The sequence below is a fragment of the Geotrypetes seraphini genome, chromosome 7 (genome assembly GCF_902459505.1).
Source record: "Geotrypetes seraphini chromosome 7, aGeoSer1.1, whole genome shotgun sequence".
Lineage (NCBI taxonomy): Eukaryota > Metazoa > Chordata > Amphibia > Gymnophiona > Dermophiidae > Geotrypetes > Geotrypetes seraphini.
In genome coordinates this window covers 91,173,333-91,197,790 of record NC_047090.1, presented here as the reverse complement: position 1 = coordinate 91,197,790, position 24,458 = coordinate 91,173,333, and the positions used below count along the sequence as shown (strand labels likewise).

Genomic DNA, 24,458 nt, shown 5'->3' with positions numbered 1-24,458 from the left:
AGGGGCAGACACTGATACAGGTGGAGTTTGGGGGTGGATTGACTTAGGCATCATACCTTAGGTGCACTCATTTAGGCCAAGGTCTAAATGGCAGTGCACTTAATGATTCAGGCCCATATTCTATAAATGGCGCCTTAACTTAGACGCTAGTAGGTGCCCTACCGGTGCCTAAAATAAGCGAAATACACCATTTAAAAGATATTTTAAAATGATTTTCAAGGCACCTACTATCTCTTACAAAAACAGCGACAGAATCGCATCTACATAGGCACTTTTTTTATGGTGTCTAATGCCATTGTTGGCATGGCTAATGCTGGAACTGATGTTAGGAACCATAAAGCTCCTACGTAAACATGACTTTGACACCATTTATAAAATCAGGCCCTAAAAGGGCAATTCTATAAATTGGCATCTAAATACAGGGAAAGAATGCAGCAAAATGCAATAGGAAACACTAGGCACATAACCATGATGTGTGAATAACAGCTCTTTATTTTCTATTGCAAAAATGGGACCCAAAAGAAGCTGCTGTGACAAAATTTTGTTTTGGCAGAAGACTGCTGTATTTTATTGCCTTACAGGTCTCATTTTATTCATATACACAATTTAATAAGATCTAATTGCTTGAGGACTCCTTACAAAGGCTTTTGCGGATACATATGTGTTGGATTCCATTTTTGCAATTCAAAATAAAGAGGTGTTATTCACATCCCATGTTTGTTTCCCTGATGCTTCCCACTGCATTTTGCCGCATTGTTTGCCAATTGCGGGACTTTTTCTTTTTTGTTTTCTTTAGTTTTTTTATGGTTTAAAATAGGCAATAAAGCCCAGATTCTCTAAAGGGTGTCTAAGGTTAGGCCACTAACTTAATTGGCAAAATCCCCTTAATAGATTCAATATTTGGAAAAAAAAAAAAAAATTAATTGGGCAATAGGCGCCTACCCAAGTCTATAGTCTGTTATTGAGAAAGACATGGGGGAAGCCACTGCTTGCCCTGGATTGGTAGCATGGAATATTGCTACTCCTTGGGTTTTGGCCAGGCACTAGGGAACTGGATTGGCCACAGTGAGAATGGGCTACTGGGCTTGATAGACCATTAGTCTGACCCAGTAAGGCTATTCTTATGGTCTTATGTAGGTGCCTATCGCATGGTGTTTAGCAGCGCCTAATGCCTAAGTGAGTTTTTTTTATGGGCAGAGTGCAACTTAGGCGCCTGAAATGTAGGCCTTTAAAACCCTGCTTACATTTCCGGTGCCTAAGTTTTTACATAGGCGCCGCTAGGTGCGATTCTGTAAATGGCTCATAAGCATGATTGACCCACAGCTGGCACCATTTTTCTAGGCGCTGGCCGATTTAGGCGCCGTTTACAAAATCTGGGCCTAAGGACTGGGTTCATTAAACAGCACCAAAAATTTGGCACTGAAAATAAAAAAAATTTACTGCTGAATGGTATTCTATATGTGCATTCTGGGATAGGTGCCCTTTATAAAATAGGGTGTGGAGTCGGGATCTCTATTCAGCTTTGGGTGAAAGGAGTTACACTAGCTGAAACCAGGTTTAAATGTCGGCACACAAGTTGGGCACAGATCTGCACTATTTCCTAACACCGCACACATTTTAAGTGAATGCCCCTGATCCACCTATGACCCTCCCAGTATTTTGTCCCCTTTCCAGATCTGTGCAGAAACTCTTGGGTGCTATTCTACAAATGGGCACATTTCTGCATGCATCTGCCATTTCTGCCCCATTTTGGTGCCTTGCATCTGATAGAACCCTTTTCTGAACTGAAAATTTGGCACTGAATTAGTGCTTAACATTCGGTACCATATATAGAATTCCCTATATAGGCATCACTAATTAGCATTTATGTGCTAAAATTGCTTACTTTTTAAGCATGAAGGGAGTTTAGATGCTGAGAGAATATGGGTGAGTCTTGGTTATGTCTTAGGATAGGCACGTACCCTATAAAATACTATAGATTATGCATAATTTGGGGCACACATATGCACCAATAGTTACAACTGCCATTGATTTCAAGTAACTGTTAGTACCTAACGTCAGGTGCATCACTGCTTACTAATACTAGAATTCTATAACAGCATCTTGGCACCAAGATGCCATAATAGAAATGGCGCTAAATGCATGACATTGGGTTACCTAAATCTTGGTGCCAAATAAGCAACAGTCAATCAGACACCTGCTTATCAACCATATTAGCTTGCTGAGTGGTCTGGAGATTGTGGCTGTTTCTGTGGAGAGGCTAATGCCGGAAGTCTTCTCGCCAACATCAGAGGGAAGGCTTGTGGGTCAGCCATGTGCAGCGTGTAAGCGTCGCTGCCCACGTCCCTGCAACAAGTGCCACTGAATGCAGGAAGGAGCAGCCCAGCTGGACAGCCTTGAAGGAAGCAAGTGCAGCCCAGGAGCAAGCAAGTAAGGGAGAGAGGGTACATGATCGCTTGGCAGCGGGAGAGAGTGGGCATCTCTCCCACTGCAGAAGGGGTTGTTTGCAGCGGGAGAATGGGCATCTCTACCACTGCAGGGATTTTAAACAGTGCTGCCAGGTCTTTACACAGTGCTGTCACTATACCAGCACTCCTGGACCAGTCGCTGATTTTTGTCACCAAAAGCCGATGCCGCTCTTAGAAAATAGCTCAGCAATCTTAAAGAATCCACCGAAGTGCTCATTTTAATGTTGAAGAGCCAATTTGTATGGCAGTGACAGAGACCACTAGAAAGCTTGCTAAAGACAGAGATAAGCTGTTTTGATAATCCACCGCTAAAATGCATGCAGGCTAAACTGTTGGAAACCAGTTTAGCGACCGCATGAAAGTTTTGTGAATCTGGCCCTTAGGGCTCCTTTTACTAAGCTGCGATAGCAGTTTGCCATGCGCGCTAGATACTAACGCCAGCATTGAGCTGGCATTAGTTCTAGCCGCGCAGCACGGGTGTAGCATGCGCTAAAATTCTGTGTGCGCTAAAAATGCTATCGCAGCTTAGTAAAAGGAGCCCATAGTTTTTATGCCTTATTCGTTGCAAAGTATTTGTAACATTAATAATTTTTTTTAAAACCCAGATTCACATGCACAAAAACATTGTTATTTTTGAGGGAACCAGATATACAATTAGGTAGTATGTTGTGAAACTTTTCTTTCATTGTATCTGATTTATTAAACTTTTTTTCCCCAGAGACTTTTAGGAGTCCTTTTACTAAGCTGTGATAAAAAGGGGCTTTAGCACAGCCTTAAATGGGTCTTTCCCTTGCGCGAAGACCATTTTTAGCACAATCAGAAAATGGCTGATTTTTTTTTTCTGAATTAATTGCCATGTACTAATGGTGCCATTAGTATGCAAATGTCAACAGGAGAATCATCCCCCACAAGCTTATAACACACAGAAAAACAGTGGAAATGTCCAACAAATTGATATGCTTTAGTAGTTCTTAGACTCGACATAATTGTGTTGTGGTCTACCAGGCCTGCCTCAGGAGTCTTAGCTGTTTTCAATAGTCAGTGTGCAAACTAAAATCTGTTGCCAATTGGAACCTCAATGTGCACACTTAAAAAAAGCACTTCTTAAAATTTGAAGCAATTCAGAAAGTAATAAACAAAAAGCCATTATGTCGAGTCTAATAAAGCATATCAATTTGTTGGATATCTCCACTTTTTTTCTGCAGCCATTAAAAAATTAGCATGTGAGCACCTACAAAGGCCTATTTTGTACGTGACATTTTAATTTAAGATTGTACTATCTATTACTTATGTTTACATATGCTATATGAAGTTCACATTCTTTTCAATGAACTATGTTTTTTCATATATTTACATATACCATATTTAATTATATAAGGGGAGTCTGTTATTTTATATGATATTAATGAATTAGAGTGAGGATGATGAATTAATCCACTTTAGGCAGTAATTGAAAATTTAATAATAATTGTAGTGTAAGTAATATAGTCCTATTTAGAGAATGGTTAATTCTTACTCAAATGATTTTTTTTTTGGGGGGGGGGAATATTGGTGTGTTTTGTTTGATTAGAGGGCCTTGGGTTTATAATAGTTTCATATCATTTATTATTATGTAGTCTATGGTACTCTAGTTGATTTGATTTAGAATAATTGGCTTATTAGGTTTAATTTGGTAGGCATGTCATATTATTTAATAAAAAGGGGAAAATAAAAGAAAGGATAAAGAGAGGGGGGAAGAGAAAAAATGAGAATAAATAAATAAAGTTTACCAAGTTTATCTTATTATTGTGAATTAGTTTGCATATTGTAAAACATGAGTTATTAGGTCTATTATATAGTATTTCATGATGAATTTAGTATTACTATATATATAATGAATTAATGGGATTATGAATGATACAGTTATTAGATACAATATTAACATATTCATATCTTTAATATGAAGTTTCTATGTACTTATTATTTGTATATATCTTGATTTTAACTTATATTATTAACTCATATTATTCTTAATTTTCATCTTAATAAATTTAATTTTACTTGATTTATGACACTTCTGTGCTTTAAGAGGAAATATTCATAACACCCGGAGAGAACTTACGATTGTTAGTCTATATGGATGCTCCCAAGCAATTTTGTTGTTGTTTAATGGGTGGGGTGGAGGGAGGGATAATGGGGGGCTATTTATATGGGTTTTGAATGTTTAAGATTTTAATGTCACTGATATGTTATAATGATTTTTTAGTTTATATTTGCTGGGCTCTTTTTATTACAATTATAGAATGGATTTAAAACGGTTTTCACTATGGACTCCTTTTATCAAGGTGCACTATGGGGGTTAGCGCGTTGGACATTTCATCATGCGCTAACTCCTGCGGCAAGCCAAAAACCTAATGCCTCGTCAATGGAGGCGTTAGCGACTAGCGCGGCAGGCGGTTGAACGCACGGTATTCTGCATGTTAACCGCCTACCGCACCTTGATAAAAGGAGCCCTAAATGTCAATGGACTTAGGGCTCCTTGTACAATGGTGCGCTAGCATTTTTAGCGCATGCAACGGATTAGCGTGCGCTATAGCACACGAGCATTTTAGCACGCGCTATTCCATGTGTTAAGGCCCTAATGCACCTTTGTAAAAGGAGCCCTTAATTACCCAATTAAGCAGAAAAAAACCCTTAACTTTTTAAAGCAGCAGGAGGCGGATGTATATTTTATTCAAGAAACGCATTTTTCTGCTAGTGAGTCAGCCAAGTTGGAAGGAGGGTGGATGAAGCATAGTTTTTTCATTCCTACTGTGGGAAAGGAAGCTGAGGTGGCTATTCTAGTAAATAGAAAATGTTCAACTGCATTTAAAGTATTATCAACATATCACATGGAAAGATGGATTCAGGTGTACATGAGCTCAGGGAAAGATATCCTGACACTTTTTAATATTTATGCCCCTAATTCGAACCAGACTGAATTTTTTAAAACTGTTCAACAGCTGATTCTACCATTGGCTTCTTCTAATTTAATAGTGGCTGGGGACTTCAATGCTGTTATGGATCCATTGTTGGACAAACAACCCAGTAAGCTGATAAAATCAATGAGCTTAGATAATTTAGTGCAGTCCTGTGGTTTGAAAGATATATGGTGGATCCTTCATTTTGATGCTCGGGAATTTTCTTTCTGTTCACATGTACATAAATCATTTTCACAAAATAGATTATATTTTTGTTTCAGACCAATTCACTCAGCAGGTTACAAAAGCCAGCATAGACTCAATTGTTTTATCAGATCATGCTGGAGTTTGAATTGAATTCAAACTTGTTGAACAAGATTGTAATAGACCTGTTTGGAGATTCAATAATACATTGCTTGCAGATTCAAACTTTCTTGAGGAATTTCAGTTAAAAATGAATGAATATTTTCAACTTAATACATTAGAAGAAATCTCTTTAGAAACACTCTGGGATGCTTTCAAAGCTACTATGAGAGGGCAAAATATTTCATTTTTGACACACATTAGGAAACAATCAAAAAATGAATTTTCTTATTTGGAACACACTAAGAATTTAGAATCATAATTGGCTTCAAAATGGTAACAAACTACTCTACAGGCTCTGTTGAAAGCTAAATATAAATACAATGAGATTTCCTCACAACTGACCAGGAAGGATTTGTTTTCTCAACAAGTTTTGTATTATGGAAATTTGAATAAAGCGGGAAGATTATTGGCTAATTATCTCAAAGCCCCAAAAAAAGAAAAGTAAAGATTGTGGCTATTAAAGATGAGAAGGGTAATACTCAGTCTCATATTGGGCACATTTTAACTCAATTTCTGAAATTTTACCAAGCTTTATATTCTGAGCTTTATTCAAATAAGGAAATAGAAGGATTAGAGTTTTTAAAAGTAATTGAGGGGCCAAAAATTCCCAAGCATATAAAAGAAAATCTTGAGGCACCTATATCACTGAAAGAACTTCAAACAGTGTTGAAGTCCCTTAGAGTTGGATCCGCTCCAGGTGGTGATGGTTTCACTGTAGAGTTTTACAAATCATTCCAAAATATCCTATTACCTCATCTTTTAAATTTATATCAGGCTCAACTAACTAAAGGTTGCATTTCAGGTACTAAGGCAGAATCTTTAACGATTGTTTTACCAAACCAAATAAAGATCCCATGTTGGTCTCAAATTACAGGCCTATTTCTTTGATTAATGTAGATGGTAAACTCCTGGCTAAGTTATTGGTTTATGCTTAGCCAAGGCTCTCCCTTATATGATTGGTATGCACCAAACGGGGCTCGTTGCTCAAAGACATTCTTCAAACAACACCAGACTGGCTCTTCATATGTTAAATTTAACAAAAGCCATGGAAGATCCAGCCTTCTCTGTATCTTTGGATGCAGAGAAGGCCTTTGATCGTGTAGAATGGACCTTTATGTATCAAACAATGGATTGGTTTGGTATTGGTTCTGGATTTATACAAATGATTCAAACCTTGTATAGTGCCCCTTCTGCCAGATTGTACATTAATAATAATTTTTCTGAATGTTTTTGTCTGGAGAGGGGAGTTAGACAAGGGTGTCCATTATCTCCTTTGCTGTTTGATATTATTCTGGAAGCCTTGTTATTGGATATTCAACAGGCAAAGGAGATAAAGGGTATTACTTATGCAGGTCGGGAATATAAGATCTTTGCTTATGCAGATGATATTTTGCTTCATTTAAGGAATCCTGAATCTACCATTCCACATTTACTAGATTTAATTGACAGATTTGGGAAATTGTCTTGATATAAAATAAATTGGAGTAAATCGGAGGTTCTTCCGTTAAACGTACATTGCGCAAAAGGACTTTTTGATTCATTCCCTTTACTGTGGAAAGAAGAGGGTATAAAATATTTAGGTATTTGGATTTAAAAAATGCTGGAAGATACGATGAGAGTAAATGAAAAATCCTTATTGCTAAAGGTCTCAGAAATGTGTGAGCAATGGAACCCATTACATCTTTCATGGTGGGGGAGAGTCCAAACTGTTAAGATGATAATTTTGCCGGTAGTTTGCTACCAAATGATTATGTTGCCAGTTTATTTTCAGGGATCCTTTTATAAGAGATTAAATAGTATTCTTGCTAAATTTATTTGGCTGGGTAAAACGGCTCAAATTGCTTTAGTATCTTTACAAAAACCAATTGCGGCAGGTGGGGTAAATTTCCCAAACTTTAATAGATACCATCAGGCCTATATATTGCATCAGGATATGTATTGGATCCTTCCTGAGCTCATGGAACTTCTCCCTGATTGGCTATACCTAGAGTGGCAACTTATGTCCCCATTACGGTTGTTTCATGTATTGAATATCAAGTTACCCAGTTATGTTAAAGACAACAGTATTTTATTGGACACCTGGAAAACCTTGAAATTTATGAACAACTTAACAGATATTCCAGATAAGAGCAGGCAGCGAGGGGGGCTGGGGGGCAGGGTAGAATTGGGGCAGGCCTGGGGCATAACAGGGCAGGGATGGGTGGAACTGGGCGGACCTAGGGGCGGGTCTAGGGGGTCCAGATTTTACTATGGTAAAATCTGGCAACCCTAGACATACTCTGCCTATGCAGAACAGGAAGTTGCACCACAAGGAAGGCTGTGGGGCTGGCATAAGCAGCATGTATCTCTCATGCCGCTTGCTGCCGGCAAAGATCAACTGTCTAAACTGTATGTTGTGAGTGGTGGGCCTGAGACACCGGAGTGTTGCAGGTGGGAGCTGGATCGCCCGGGCGGGAGAGGGAGAGATCTGCCCATTCAAATTGGGTCTAGGCCTGCCCAAAATTGGGTGTCTGGCTATGTCCCTGAACTGTGCTAAACACTAATTCTATCATCAGGACACCGAGATTTTGTTATAGAATACTAGCCTAAGTCGGCATTTACACACCAATATTTAACTGCGCCCACTTACGCCATACGTTCACACCTAAATGCAGCACATATGCATATACCCTTACAGCAGTGGTTCTTAAACATGTCCTGGGAGACCCCCAGCCAATCAGGTTTTTAAAATATTCCTAATGTGTATGCATGAGGCAGCTTGTATAGAGGTGACAGGCATGCAAATCTGCCTCTTGCATATTCATTAGGGATATCTTGAAAACCCGACTGGCTGGGGGTTCCCCAGAACAGGTGCAAGAAACACTGCCTTACAGTATTCTATAAATTAAGTAAATGTTGACCACATTCATGCATCATCCCTGTGAACACCCTATTGCATTTATACACTCACATGACTTGCATGCTAAAATTACCACTTAGTGCCGAACTTGCATCTATATGCGTAACTGTAACAGTCACAAGCATACATTAGTATTCCATAACTTACGTACACAATCGGCACCTAACATGAAGCAGGCAAGTTATAGAATAAGGAAGAAAGTAGAAAAACACAGGCCTAGCTTCTTCCACTGTCTGAATGCTGCTAGATCTTAGTCTAGAAGCTTCTTTTATACAGATATGTACACATATATGTTGCCATTATCAAACAAATACATTTTGTGCATTTTTGTAATAGGCATCTTTATTTATTTTTAAAGCTTATATCCCACCTAACACTAAGCAGCTAACAATAAAAATATCCATAAAAGAGAACAAAACAACTAGCACCGAAATATAAGCTAAAAACTTACATCTCAATAAACCCATTATTAATTAGATATTAACCATTTAAATTGTACTGCTGAACGTTAAAGATACCATGAACAAAAAGGTCTGATAGAGCAACCTGCATCATACCAAGCCTCAACTACCTTGACATAAAATTAACCCATATCAATAGCTTTCTTCCCCCATCACCTCCTTTCAGAACAGCTAAATTAATGGTGGATGGTTCCCAAGCATTTGATTTATGCAGCTCAGATGCTTTTCACCCTCCTGAATAACTTTGAACATTACCCTCAAAATGTAGTCTTACAATATACCTTAAAAAGCTGAATATTTTACACCAACTATAGAAAGCTTATTAGAGCAACAGGGAATATATAATATATTGTTTACTGCGTAGGATTCTCTTGTCAAACAGTTTGATTCAATTTATATGTTCCATGCTCGTTCTGAGTTAGATGTTTCTTTGTAGGTAAATAGCGGGTGCATTTTGTACAGCATGCTTTTGTGTCATATCAACCAGGCCTTGCATGATGGCATAATTGGGACATTTGCCAAGTCATCCCAGTGTACAGAACAGAGTGGAAGAATAACCCACTGGTTAGATCAGTGTGCTAAAAATAAGGTAAGCCAGGTTTCAAAACATATTGGCAATTGCGATCTTAGGAAAGTAAGTGCACCTTCTTTTGTAGAACTACTCATACCTGTCCTAAGGATCCCAACAACCAAAGTTTTCAGAATATTTCCAATGAACATGCACGAGATATATGTGCATTTAATCTGCCCTATATTCAACATTATTAAACTGGTCAGGAATAACTCCTAAGAACATAAGAATTGCCATTCTAAGACAGACAAAGGTCCATCTAGCCCGGTATCCTATTTCCAACAGTAGTCAACCCAAGTCCCACATACCTAGCTAGATCCCAAGTAGTAAAACAGATTTTATGCTGCTTATCCTAGGAATAAGAAGTGGATTTTCCCAAGCCATCTTAATAATGGCCTATGAACTTCTCTTTTAGGAAATTATCCAAGCCTTTTTTAAACCCCGCTAAGCTAACAAATTTCAGAGTTTAATTACACGTTATGTGAGAAAATATTTTCTCCATTCTGTTTTTTAAATCTACTACTTAGTAGCTTCATCGCATGTCCCCTAGATCTAGTATTTTTGGAAAGAGTTAACAAGTGATTCACATCTACCCTTTCTACTCCACTCAGTATTTTATAGAACTCAATCATATCAACCCTAAGCCATCTCTTCTCCAAGTTGAAGAGACCTAGCCACTTTAGCTTATGCTTATAGGGAAGTCGTTCCACCCTTTTTATCATTTTTGTCACCCTTCTCTGTACCTTTTCTAATTCTGCTACATCTTTTTTGAGATTCAGCGACCAAAATTGCACACAGTATTCATGGTGCAGCCACACCATATAGTAATGCAAAGGCATGATAACAGTTTCATCTTTGCTTTCCATTCTTTTCCTGGCCAGTTAAATAGCACGTAACCTACTAAGAGCTAATATTCAGTGCAAGATGGCTGCTGAATATTAGCACTTACCGACTAGGTCACATAACTTAGCCGGTTAACACCAATATTCATTGGCTGACTGATTAAGTTTAGCGGCCAGTTAGACCTACATAAATAGCAGGCCTATTTTTGGACGCTATAACTTAGCTGACCGGCTAACAAATATTGATTTTACCAGCTATGTTAAAAGCAACTAAAAAAACTCTGGAAATTCAATACCGGTGACCAGATATGGCCCACCATTGAATTTCCGAGTTTCTTGCCGACAGCAGGAGATAGCCACGATGTCTCCCACAGTCTGAATGTAGGTCCAAATGTTTCCAGTCTATGCTCAAGTTTATTTAAAAATTTATTACACTGCCTAATCAGGCTTCTAGGCGGTATACATTAATCAATAAAAACAATCAAGTTAACAAACATATTTGGGGAAATAATTAACCAAACAGACAAACTTGTGCAAAAGGAATTACAGTGGAACTTCAGTTTGCAAGTAACCCGGTTTGCGAGTGTTTTGCAAGACGAGCAAAACACTCCTGCAAATCTTAACTCGCAAAACGAGCACTGTCCCGCTAAACGAGCACCCCTCCTCTTGAACCGGCATCGCACCCCTGCCCAGGAATGCCCCCCTGCGAGAACCGCATCGCACCCCTGTGCTGGAAGCAGCATCCGCCCATCCGCCCACCCAAACAAGCTCCTTACCCCATGTGCTGTGTGCCGGTGCCATTTAAGGAAAGATCCCACCTCTTGCCTGGGCTGTGCCTTGAGAATCTACGCATGCTCAAGGCCTTCTGGCTCTTATTCTCTCCGAGATCTTCGAGATCTCGGAGAAAACGAGAGCCAGAAGGCCTTGAGAATGTGCAGATGCTCAAGGCCCAGCCCAGGCAAGAGGTGGGATCTTTCCTTAAATGGCACCGGCACGCAACACATGGGGTAAGGAGCTTGTTTGGGTGGGCGGGAGGGCAGATGCCACTTCCAGCATGGGGGTGCGATGCGGTTCTCGTGGGGGGGGGGGGTTCGTGGGCGGGAGGTGCCGGGGGGTGATGGAGCAGTGCCGGTAGCCTGGGGGGAGGAGGAGGTGAAACGAATCAAAGCGAGTTTCCCTTACTTCCTACGGGGAAACTCACTTTGATATACGAGCAATTTGGTTTACGAGTATGCTTCTGGAACGAATTATGCTCGTAAACCAAGGCTCCACTGTAAAGGGTCGAACTACAATATTATAGGAAAGAGACACTGAAGGAAAGAACAAGAGTTAGGGGAAAGACTAAAAGAAAGGAAGTCAAATTGTCCTTAGAAGGACAGTTGCTATTAAACAGCATCTTTAAAAGAGTAGGTACTATGTTATTGTATCTCGTGTATTTTCATTGTGGATATCCTGAAAACTTAACTGTCTTTGAGGTCCCCAGAGCTTGCATGAGAAACTCTGTTCTGTTACACCAGATACTTAATGGCCAATACTTAGCCTATGGCAATCTGCAGTTTTTAAGCTTTTAACAGTCGGGGACTGAATTAAACCAAGATAATTAATGTTTGGTAATGTCCTGGCACCAGCATTGAATATTTAGATCAGTGCATGTACCCAGATGTTATCTGGCACTTACTGATACATAGACCAGTGCCCAAGTAACTTGATGGATTCAGTTAGGAAAGCCTTTTTGCTGTCTTAACTTTATCTGCTTACTTACCTAGTTAGCAGACTGAATATTGCTGTGTATCAGTTTACAATTTTTTTTTTCATGTGACAAGTTCTAAAAACCAACAATTTTTGATCCCAGTATTAGCAATTCATATCTGCATATAGCAGTTTAGTTTAATTCATTTTTCTATAGGTTAATTTTGTTTGAAATTCAGGTCGAGTCAGTATTTTTGTGAGCAACCGTGTAATGACCATGTAAAATGTAAAATGGTCACACGCTCCACTTGGAGGGAGCATAGCTTGGTATATCCTGGCCTGGCACTAACCACCCAAAACGAGAGACTTGTGGAGGATCAATGTCCAAGATGAAGGCTTTATTAAAACAACTTAGTAATCCACACGAAGATATTTAGGACCTAATTTGCTGAGAGCATTTTGACCAAACACAGTCCGTGTTTCGACACTATGGTCTTCCTCAGGGGTCCCTGTAGGTCCTATAAAGAAACTCGTGGATTATGTATTAACAACAAACAATGAAACCTCTGCGCTTTTGTGCATTGCTCGAGAGCGGCACTAGCCACACAATGTGTCACGGGGGTCAGATGAGGTATTCAGCAGCACTGCCCATTCAAGTATCTCTGAATATCCCCTTCCAGCTCAGCATGGTTTAACTGGGCAGGAGACCTCCTGACTTATTAAACCAGTTTGAATAGTTTCCAAGTTTCCAAGTTTTATTAAAATTTATTATCCTGCTTATCAAATTTCTAAGCATCGTACAGTGGGGGATATACAAACATTAGTTATTAATCAAACAATATGAATGTACATTTGAACATTATGGACTGACTACAATTACAAGAGGTAAAAAGGGAAGAAATACAATTTTAGATAGGATAGGAAGACAGAGAGGGTAAGCACATGTAGAAAAGCGAGATTACATCTGTGGTAGAAAATAGAATCAGACTGTCATAAGTTATAAGTCGAACGCATCTTTGAATAAGAAAGTCTTTAGCTTTCATTTGAATAGTGAATTCCTAAATGGTAGGTCTCTGGGGACCGAAAAAAAAACTTTCCTTATGTTACCAATGAAAAGGTGTGAGCTAAATCCAAATATTAAAAAAAATCACCCGCAAGTCAAAATGCCAGTGGAGGATATATCATTGCGTCAAGCCTCTTGAAGTTCCAGTCATCTAACAAATGTTTTGTTACTGCAGATTCTTTTATTATGGTGTGCAGTTTCTTACATGAGTTTTGGTTGTGTTATGGAAAGTATTGTCCTTACTATTTCCAATAAATACATAACCAGATGTCTTCTTCTTCTTATATTAGAAAACCCTAGGAGAGAAGATTCAGAATGCAGTAGGGGGACAGAGTGAGCCAAATCCACGAGATGTGCTTTCACCGGAGAGTGGCAAACTGGTGAAGGAGCTGGAGGTGCAGATCAAAGAGCTGAAAGGGTGGCTGAGAGAAACGGAGCTTTTCATCTTTAACTCCTGCCTGCGGCGTGAGAAAGGAGGAGAGACTGATGCAGAGAAACAGCTGCAGTATTTTAAGGTAGGAAGCACTTTTTGCTATTACTATTATTATTACTACTACAGAATACTACAAACTGTCTGCAGAGCTTTACAGACCTGCAGATGAGACTGTACCTTCTCAGGACTGTCTCAAAGCTTACAGTTATAGATGACAGAGAAATATTGCGGACACATGGAAATTGAGGTGCAAGCATAGCTTCTGAAGAGTAGTCAGAGTGTTAGTCAAGTATTTTCTTTTCTCTTTCATCCTAAAACTGGTGTCTGGGTCACAGAAAAATCTCTAATGGAAATTTTGTTAGAATCTGTCATAGGAACATTTATTAGATGGGAAAATAGAGCAAAACAGTTGAAATTTGTACTATAGTCAATGTATGTTTTTATTATTATTGTACACCGCCTAGAAGTTTGATTAAGTTTTGATTAAATAAACTTGAAACTTGAAATTATGGAAGGCAATAACTGACTAAACCTGTCTCTTTGGGGCAGGCCTTTTTCTTAAAAACTACTGAAACAAGATTAGAATAGTAGAAGATTTTTCTTCAGTGAACCTCAACATGGCATACATGCCTGCACATGTGTGCGCACATGCACACTCTCATACACATTTTGATTGTTGGAATATTTGAAATGAGAGGCAACTCAGATTGCATCCTGTTTATTTTAATTTACCAATAATTTCTAGAGTGTCTCCTTCAAGAACAAATATGGAGGGGTAGCCTAATGGTTAGTGCAGTGGGCTGGGAACTGGGGAACTGGGTTCCATTCCACTGCAGTTCCTTGTGACTCTGGGCAAGTCACTTAACCCTTCATTGTCCTAGGTACAAAACATAGGGCTTCTTTTATTAAACCGCGGTAGAGATTTTTAATGTGGGTCGGCGAGGTCAATGCTCCCATGATCATTTAATACCTATGAGCGTCGAAGCATTTCCCTCGCTGGCCCACAGTAAGTAGCTCTACTGTGGTTTAGTAAAAGCCAGCGCTAAATTGTGAGCCCAACTAGGGACAGAAAAATTGTCTGCATATAATAAATGTAAACTGCTTTAGTTATACTACAGAATGACAGTATATCAAATCCATGACACTTTACCCTAAAATATGCAAAAAGGGAGTCAAAATTTGACATAGAAGTAACAGATAGAAAAAAAAAAACCCTTTAGTGTTATCTTAAGGTGCAAGAGAATGAAGTAATCCCACAAATGGCAGATGAGAGAATTTATTAAAATATAGGGGCTGGTGAACTGCTTCTCTACAGATGGGTTTATAGCATATCCACAACAGCTATTCATGAGAGATATTTGCACGTCCTCCTCTGTATGTAAACCTATCTCATGCATATTTAGTATAGTTATCCTACAAATCCAACAGTCTATATATACCCCAATTACAGGTTTGATAATCCCTGGCCCAGGTCCACTAAAAATTAACCATTTACCTCGCTGTGGCTGATAGGGATCCCAAAACCCTGCCAGTTGAAGACCACCTCCTCCAGTATGGCAGCCAGTAAACTCCAAGCTCTACAGCTAGCGGCAGTGTCTCTGAGCTGCATAGCAGGCATGAACTAGAGGAAGAGATCTTCAGCCAGCAGGGCTCTGGGAAGCCCACCAACTTAGGTATTTATATTTTGCATTTGGGGTAGGAGGCATGGGGCATGGCAGGAAGAAAATTTAGTGTCCACCATTTTAATGGACTAATACATTTCTCAGTTAGCTTTCAGAGGTCAAAACCTCTTTCTTCAGGTCAGTAAAGTATACTGCTGTTAAAGTATCCCTGTCCTGACCTGAGGAAGGGGCTTTTGGACTCTGAATTAGTCAAACATGTAATAAAATTAGTCCAATAAAAAGGATCACTTATTGCCATTTTTTAGTTATAAACGCTTATCAACAGAGCTACAATACTACTTTATCCTAAAGCAAAAGATAAATAAATAAATATAATTTTTTTAACCTTTGTTGTCTGGTTTCTGCTTTCCTCTTCTTTTCCTCATTCTCTTCCTTCCATCCACTGTCTGCCCTCTCTCTGCCTCCTCCATATGACATCTGCTCTCTTTCTATATTCTTCCAAAAACTGTCTGCCTGTCCCTTCCATCTCTCCCCCCCCCCCCCCCATTGGTCTGGCATCCATCTTCTTCCCTCTACTCCCTCCATGGTGTGGCATCTATCTTCTTCCCTTCCATCTCTCCCTCCCGCCCTCCCCCCAGCAGATTTTAGCATCTCTCTCTCCCCTCCTTTCCTTCCCCCAGATCTGGTATCTGGTATCTGTCTCCTTCCCCCATGCTCTGGCATCTCTTTCTCCTCTCCCTTCCCCTTCCTTTTATTCCCTGGTCTTCCTTCTCAATTTATTTTCTGCCTGTCTAGATTAAATTCTTTCTTACTATCCAGTCCTCAATTTCCCTCTTTTCATTGTGTCTACCTACAGCTTGCCACCTCTTTCCCTCGCCCCTTCCAGTATTTAACTCTATACTCTTCCCCTAATCCAGTATGTGCCCTTTTTTCTCTCTCCTCCCCACTTCCATCCTGCATGTGCCAATTTTTCTCTCTCCTCACCACTTCCTTCTAGTGTCTGCTTCCCTCTCTCACTCCCCCCTCCTTCCATCCAGCATCTGTCTCTACACAATAAACCTAAAGCGCCATTCAACCTCTTCCCTTTGGCAAGCCATCTCCCTCCTTTCCCCTCACCTTTACGGACATTTTCCCAAACCAAAGTTTTCTCTCTCAGAGGGGCCCTGATGCGGCAGCCGTTCTTACTAGTTGCACGTGGCTGCCCCAAAGCTTTTCCTCTGATGCAACTTCCTGTTTCCACTGGATTGCGCCAGAGGAGAAGCTTCGGAGCAGCCACGTGCAACTAGTGAGAATGGCTGCCGCATCAGGGCTCCTCTGAGAGAGAAAACTTTGGTTTGGTAAAACGTCCGCGAAGGTAAGGGGAAGGGAGGGGATAGTCCAACAAAGGGAAGAGATGACTGGACCACAGAGCCCAGCTGCCCTGTTTGCCCTCCCCTAACATCAGCCCTGCACACAGACCCTCCAGATATATACATATAGGTAACATAAATTATTCCCTATCCCTTTACTTCATTTTCTGTGGAAAATTACCATGAAAACTATTTCAAGAATCATACAGTTTTTCTATTGGTTGATATGTGTGTTGCCAGGTAACATCTGTTGCTGTGGATAGAGCCAGATCAAGCCATTTGGCAGTCTTTCTACAAAGGTAGAATATAAGTAATGAGTCTGGACATTTTTTTTCAGAGTGTAAAACCTCTGTCTAAGGACATGTATTTCTAACTAAATGTAAAAAAGAACAGACCTTCTCATGAAAACAAACAAAAAAATGTTGCTGATATGAAATCAATTCACAGAGTTTCTACACTCACATTCATACAATATCTGAGCAACCTCAGCTTTATCTGTGTATTCAAATATCTTTGATTCAGAAATAATGAAACTCCTCAGTAATTACCTCACAGTCTCCCAGTTTTCTCACACAGAGCCTGCTAGTATATCAGGAATACTGACTGGAAATAGCTCTGCACCACAGACTTTAGACCTTTAGTTCTCAGAAGAACATTTAGCATTCAAAAATAGTTTCAGATACTCGAAACTGCACACAACTGTGTATGCTTTTTAAAATCTCAGTAGATTAGTAATCAGAAAAGACTATAGAAATGCACTCCAGCATTGCAGCAAACAAACATAAGAAGTTGCCTCCGCTGAGTAAGACCAGAGGTCCATCTTGCTCAGCGGTCCGCTCCCGCCGCGGCCCATCAGGCCTAGTGCCTGAACAGTGATCCCTGATTAATTTTATAACTTACCTCTAATCCCATCCCTATAATCTACCTCTACTCTTATCTGTACCCCTCAATCCCTTTGTCTTCCAAGTACCTATCCAAAGCTTCTTTGAACCCCTGTAGCGTGCTCCTGTTTATCACATCCTCCAGTAGCGCATTCCATGTATCCACCACCCTCTGTGTTTGTTCTAAACTTCTCCTCTTTCAATTTCTCTGAGTGCCCCCTTGTACTTGTTGATCCCCTTAATTTGAAAAATCTGTCCCTGTCTTTTTTTTTGCTATGCCCTTCATGATCTTGAAGGTTTCTATCATGTCTCCTCTAAGTCTCCGCTTTTCCAGGGAGAAAAGCCCTAGCCTTTTCAGTATGTCAGTATATGAGAGGTCCTCCATACCTTTTATTAGCTTAGTTGCTCTTCTTTGAACTCTCTCAAGTACCTCCATGTCCTTCTTGAGGTACGGCGACCAGAATTGAACACAGTACTCCAGGTGCGGGCGCACCATAGCACGATACAGTGGCAGGATGACTTCCTTCTTTCTGGTCGTGATCCCTTCTTAATGATACCCAACATTTTGTTTGCTTTCCTTGAGGCTGTTGCACACTGCGCCGAAGCCTTCAATGTTGTGTCTACCATCACTCCCAGGTCTCTTTCAAGGTCGCTCACCCCTAGCGCTGATCCCCCCATTTTGTAAGTGAACATCGAGTTTTTTTTCCCTATATGTACGACTTTGCACTTCCCTATGTTGAAACTCATTTGCCATTTTTTGGCCCATTCTTCCAGTGTTGTCAGATCTTTTTGGAGATCTTCACAGTCCTCCATGTTATTTACCTTGCGATATAGTTTGGTGTCATCCGCAAATTTAATAACCTCACACTTTGTTCCTGCCTCCAGGTCGTTAATGAATATGTTGAAAAGTAGCGGTCCCAGCACCGACCCCTGTGGAACTCCGCTCGTGACCCATTGCCAGTCTGAGTAATGGCCCTTTACTCCAACCCTCTGTTTCCTGTCCGCCAACCAGTTTTTGATCCATCAGTGGACCTCCCCTTGCACCCCGTGGTTCCATAGCTTCCTTAGTAGTCTTTCATGTGGCACCTTGTCGAAGGCTTTTTGGAAGTCAAGGTAAATGATATCTATGGATTCCCCTTTATCCACCTGGCTGGTTACCCCCTCAAAGAAGTATAATAAGTTCGTGAGGCATGACCTGCCCTTGCAGAAGCCATGCTGGCTCGACTTTAGCTGCCCATAGTTGTCGATGTGTTCCCAGATGCTGTCTTTAATCAGTGCTTCCATCATCTTTCCCGGGACCGAGGTCAAGCTCACCGGCCTGTAGTTTCCTGGGTCTCCCCTTGAGCCTTTCTTGAAGATGGGCGTGACATTTGCTATTTTCCAGTCTTCCGGAATCTCTCCAGTTTTTAAGGATAGGTTGCATATTTGTCGAAGTGGTTCAGCTATTTCGTTCCTTAGTTCCTTGAGTACCCTTGGGTGAATGCCATCCGGACCTGGCAATTTGTCGCTCTTTAGCCTGTCTATCTGCCAGAGGACATCCACCTTGCTTACCTCTAGTTGGACCAGATTTTCATCCTGCTCCCCCTTTACGATCTCCTCAGGTTCCGGAATGTTGGTTGTGTCCTCCCTCGTGAAGACTGACGTGAAGAACTTATTTAGCCTGTCAGCTATCTCCTTTTCTTTTTTTACCACTCCCTTTCTGTCCCCATCATCCAAGGGTCCCACTTCCTCCCTTGCTGGTTGCTTCCCCTTAACGTACCTGAAGAATGATTTGAAGTTTGTTGCTTCCCCCGCCAGTCTCTCTTCATATTCTCTTTTTGCTTTCCTAACCACTCGGTGACACTCCTTTTGGTGTTTTTTATGCTCCTTTTGGTTCTCCTCTGTTTTGTCCTTTTTCCATTTTTTGAATGATGCTTTCTTGTCACTTATCGCCTTTTTTACTGCATTTGTTATCCACACTGGGTTTTTTGTTCTATTTTTTTGCACCCTTTCCTGTACTTGGGGATGCACAGGTTCTGTGCTTCGTGCACTGTACCCTTGAGTAGGGCCCAGGCATTTTCTACGGAGTCCATCTTCCTTGCGCTGTCGTTGAGTTTCTTTCTCACCATTTTCCTCATGGCATCATAATTCCCTTTTTTGAAGTTAAGTGCAGTCGTTGTAGTTCTTTTTACCTTTGATGATCCAATCTCTAGCCTGTACTGGATCGTGTTGTGATCACTGTTTCCTAGTGGGGCTAGTACCGCCACCTCCTTAGCGGGTCCCCCTAGTCCATTGAGGATTAGGTCAAGAGTGGCATCACCCCGTGTTGGTTTCATGACCAGCTGTTCCATGAAACAATCCCTCGTGACCTCCAGGAATTTGGTCTCCCTCATGCAGTCTGAGTGCCCAATACTCCAGTTTATTCCCGGGAAGTTGAAGTCTCCCATCACCACCACACTTCCGCTTTTGCATACCTGCCTCAGTTCAGCCTCCAGATCCTGGTCGATTTCTTCCGTTTGTCCAAGTGGGCGATAGTACAGACCCAATTTTGTGTCTGCTCCAGTTCCTCCTGGTAGCTTAACCCATAGTGATTCCAAGTCGCCCGCCCTTACTGTTGTTTCCATCCTGGTTGAAGGTATGGATTCTTTTATGTATAACGCTATTCCTCCACCCTTCTTGTGTGACCTATCTCTCCTGTATAGTTTAAAACCTGGTAAAGCCACATCCCATTTATTGTCATCAGTCCACCACGTTTCTGTGACTCCAATTATGTCTAGTCCCTTTTTGCTGGCTAGGACTTCCAGCTCTCCCATTTTAGCCCTTAGGCTCCTAGCATTAGTGTATAAGCAAAGTAAGTCCCGTTTGTTCGCCTTTCTTGTTGTTTTTCCTCGGGGTTTGGTGCTCCTGGCGTCCCCCTCGTGAGTAGCCAGACCCCAAGCCTCGTCTCGGTCATCCTCCTCCTGTGGTGTGTCTGTTTCGTCCTCAGCTTGTTTCCCTGTTTTTGGTTGTCCCTCTGGAATCCGTTGTTCTCTATTAGTGCTGCTTGCCAGTTTTATTCATGCACTAGACCCCTGCATTTCTCCCTTAGGTCCTTTTTCAAAAAGTTCCCACTCAGTCCTGAGCCCTCTTTTACAGTGTCCTTGCTCAATATCTTTGGCCCGTGTCCCCTGCATTGCGTCCTTAGGTTCTTTTTCCAAAAATTCCCTCTCAGTTCCGATCCCTTTTTTACAATGTCCTTGCTCCATGTCCATGGCTCTGGGCCCCTGTAATGCATCCTTAGGCCCTTGTTCCAAAAATTTCCACTAAGTCCCGAGCCCTCTTTTACAATGTCTTTGCTCAGTATCCTTACTTGATACTTTTGTCCGATGTGTCAGATCGACTGTCGGCTTTCCCCTCTTCTTCAGTTTAAAGCCAAATCTATGATGCTCTGGACATTGCGTGCCAGCATCCTCGTCCCCGTCGTGCTCAGGTGCAGTCCATCTCTCCTGTAGAGCTTATTCTTTCCCAAGAAAGTTGTCCAGTTCCGTGCAAAAAGGAAACCCTTCTCTTCGCACCATCTCCTGAGCCAACCGTTTATTGCTTGTAGTTCACTCTGCCTCCTTGCGTCCGCTCTCGGTACTGGCAGGATCTCCAAGAAGGCTACCTTCCTTGCCCTCAGTTTCAGTTTCCTCCCCAGGATCCTGAACTGATCAGTTAGTGCAGTCCTGTTGTAGTCCCTCCTGCTGACGTTGTTGGTTCCAACATGGATTACTACAGCTGTCTCCTCCGTCTCGGCCCCTTCCAGGATCCTCTCAACTCTGTCGATGACGTCCTTCGTTCTTGCCCCCGGGAGACATGTCACTAGATGGTCCTCTCTCCCTCCAGCTATGTGACTGTCCACTCCTCTCAGGATTGAGTCTCCCACTACGATAGCAGATTTCCCCTTCCTCAACTGTCTCTCTGGTCTCAGGTCTGTGTCGGTGGCGCAGTCCTCAATTCCCTCCTCTGGGCTCTGTCGGGTCTCCTCCTCATCTGCCTGTCCAGATTCTCTGCAAGGTCCTATTCCCCTGGTGTCTGGTGGATTCTGTCGTCCGCCCGTTGGTTCCCTCCTGATGAGCTGGTGGTCCCGTGCCTCCACCATCCTGCAGGCCTCCTCGATGAAATTCTCGAGCTCTCTAACTTGTTCTGTGATGTGCTCCACTCTGGCGGTGTCCTCCGTTGCCCAGCATTGTTCCTCTATGGTGCAGAGTCCCTCCAGCTCCTGTACTCGAACCTGCAAACAAACAAAACAGCTGAATATTATATTACATACAAAACATTTGCTTTAAGCACCCATAATATTAGGCAATCTGAGCTGAATCAGTAGTCTTATACAGTAAAGGGATTAAAACTCTCTATTTCCCAGTAATTAACACTTCATAGCAACAGGAATCACAAAAAAAAACAGTCTAAATTCTGAAACACACTCTAAAAGTTCCTTTGAAATATAATTCAAAACTTAATTTAGAAATCTCAATAAACATGAGAACCAGCACGTATCAGATAGGTCCATGATCCACAATTCACACAAACTCATCTGTATCCTCCTTCACAGCCTTCTCATTACATACCTCAGCTCAACAGCCCATAAACAGGTTTAATTTGCAGCATTTCTCATAAAATCAAACATTTATAAGAAATATTATTTCAAAAATATTCACTCCTTCCACACACACAAACTCCAGAACTGGCATATACAAATTTTTATTCAGCAGCCACTCACCATTTCCTCACCAACTTCTTGTACGGCCTTAAGCTCTCTGCTCTCCTCTAGCTCATAATAATGGTCTTGGGCTCTTAATGAGACAGCTGCTATTAAGTGCAACTTTCCCCAAGCTTCCTGCCTCAGACTCACTGTCTCTTATCTTTTTTATCTCCCTACAGCTTCTAGGCTCTGTGCATGGGCCTAGCCTCTGAGCAGCTCTCAGCATTTCCCTCCTGCCTTTCCCATGTAAATGATATACATTACACTACATTTAGGGACTTCTATTCCACCTTAACTTTGCAGTTCTAGGTGGATTACAATAAGAGACAAGCTGAACATTTCCAGTGAAACTACAGTTCAGGAGGTTGCTTTAACTTATTCTGATGTATTTTCTGAATAGGATGGTTTTTGTTTCCCTATGGAAAGTTTTATAATCTGGCACTGTAAAAGAGTTTAAATGATGTGGTGGTCCAGTTTTGCTGATTGGAATGATAGTAGACCCTCAAACATTTTCTTTCATTTTATGCCCTTAATTAGGGGATATGTGAAAGGGTTCTGGGTTTTTTCCTGTTACACATGCCTAAACCCCAATTTTAGAAAGTTGGGATTCACCATCCAAAATGTGAATACATGCATATGGCAAAGAGGTGTAGTCTGGGCAAGTGTCATATTTTGGACTGGACTGGACTAGGGACAATTCTTCAACCAGTCTCCTGGAAAAGACTCATGAGTAATCTATGGAAATACTTCTTTATGTAAAAGATGGTGGATGTGTGGAATGGCCTCTTAGTGGAGGTGTTAGAAGACTATATCTGAATTCATGAAAACTTGGAGCAAGTTCATTGAGTGGTCTTGTCTGTTTTTTGACCCTGCATCCCCTAAAATCAATATTGAGAAATGGCAAAAGGTGCCCTGACAACTTCAGAAAACATGAGTGTAGGCTGCTGAAATGACTGGCATGCATATACTATTTATGATTTGCATATAGATATGTATGCTCTGAAATACCAACACAAATGTATATGTTCCAGCACAAACTGAATAGTAAATCAAATCACTCGGTAACTTTGCCAAAACAAATACTTTTAGGTACACAAACACTTAGCAAAAAGCTTTCACAGTGTAGACACCAAGAAGCAGAACATGTGTAATGTTGAATAAATGAGACTCAGAACTGAAAGGAGGACTGCAAAGTCACTGCTAAGTCTCAGAGCCAGAAACATCCAAAAAGGTTATAAATCACAGGCTCCTCCACCAAGCGGGAGGAAGCGCAGTAAAAAACTCAAAGTATAATATTCTGTTGAGAAAAACCTGCATTTCAACCACACCCGCCGGCAGAGATCTACAAAGTTCACAAGCTTCCAGTGGCCAACACTGAAAAAACTGGATGTAGCACAAAACACAAAATCTTCAAAAATCTCCGTTTGTACTTAGCTTAAAAAGGTAGAATCACATTTTCATGCTGGGATCCAAACTGGTACTTGACCCACATAGTCCCAAACTTGTAATTATAATCCAACCTCAGGCTACAGAGCAGCTTGTTGTTTCCTTCCCTCAACAAGAGCCTTGTTTCGCCAAAAAAGCACTGCTTCAGGAGAATAGGATGTTTGTTAGCTGGCACGGAAACACCATTATGCCAAATGAAAAGTTTAACATACTACAACATACTATTGTGTTCCAGCACATACACATCTGTTCTTCCATTAACTGATGCAAATGTGCAGAGCTGCCATTCCTAGTTATTTCTTGAAATCTATAGCATTTTTTTTGCTACTTCAGCTTGTCTGCGGTGTTCTTTGCTCACATGTTTAAAGACAATAGACTGTTTTCAGTCCAATTCTTTATATATGAGTTTGCAAACAATTGGACCCCTGAGGAAGGCGTGTTCGCCAAAATACGGACCGTGTAGGGTCCAGTTGGATTTTTATCACTGTATTTTTTATCATTGTATTTTCATGTTTTTATATGTCAGTGTATAATAAATTATCTCCATAACATCTGTATCCATAGTTTTTTGGTTTTATTTTCATCGGTTTGAAAGACCAACCACATATATAATGAGAGCTTCTTTAAAAGTAGTTGAATCATCCATGGACAGATTTATGACATCCTTATTAACATTCATAAGATCTAAATATAAGGATTTAATTAGCCAAGATGTGCATGCATCTAA

At 41.0% G+C, this 24,458-nt stretch overlaps 1 protein-coding gene across 1 annotated transcript in view; it reads left to right on the top strand.

The window, feature by feature from the left end:
• AKAP6 (A-kinase anchoring protein 6) overlaps window positions 1-24,458 on the top strand; it is a 629,015-nt gene that overhangs the window by 500,969 nt on the left and 103,588 nt on the right. The window contains exon 10 of the mRNA XM_033953244.1: window positions 13,589-13,813. Coding sequence (XP_033809135.1) covers window positions 13,589-13,813 — 225 coding nt within the window. The remainder of the gene's footprint in view (window positions 1-13,588; window positions 13,814-24,458) is intronic.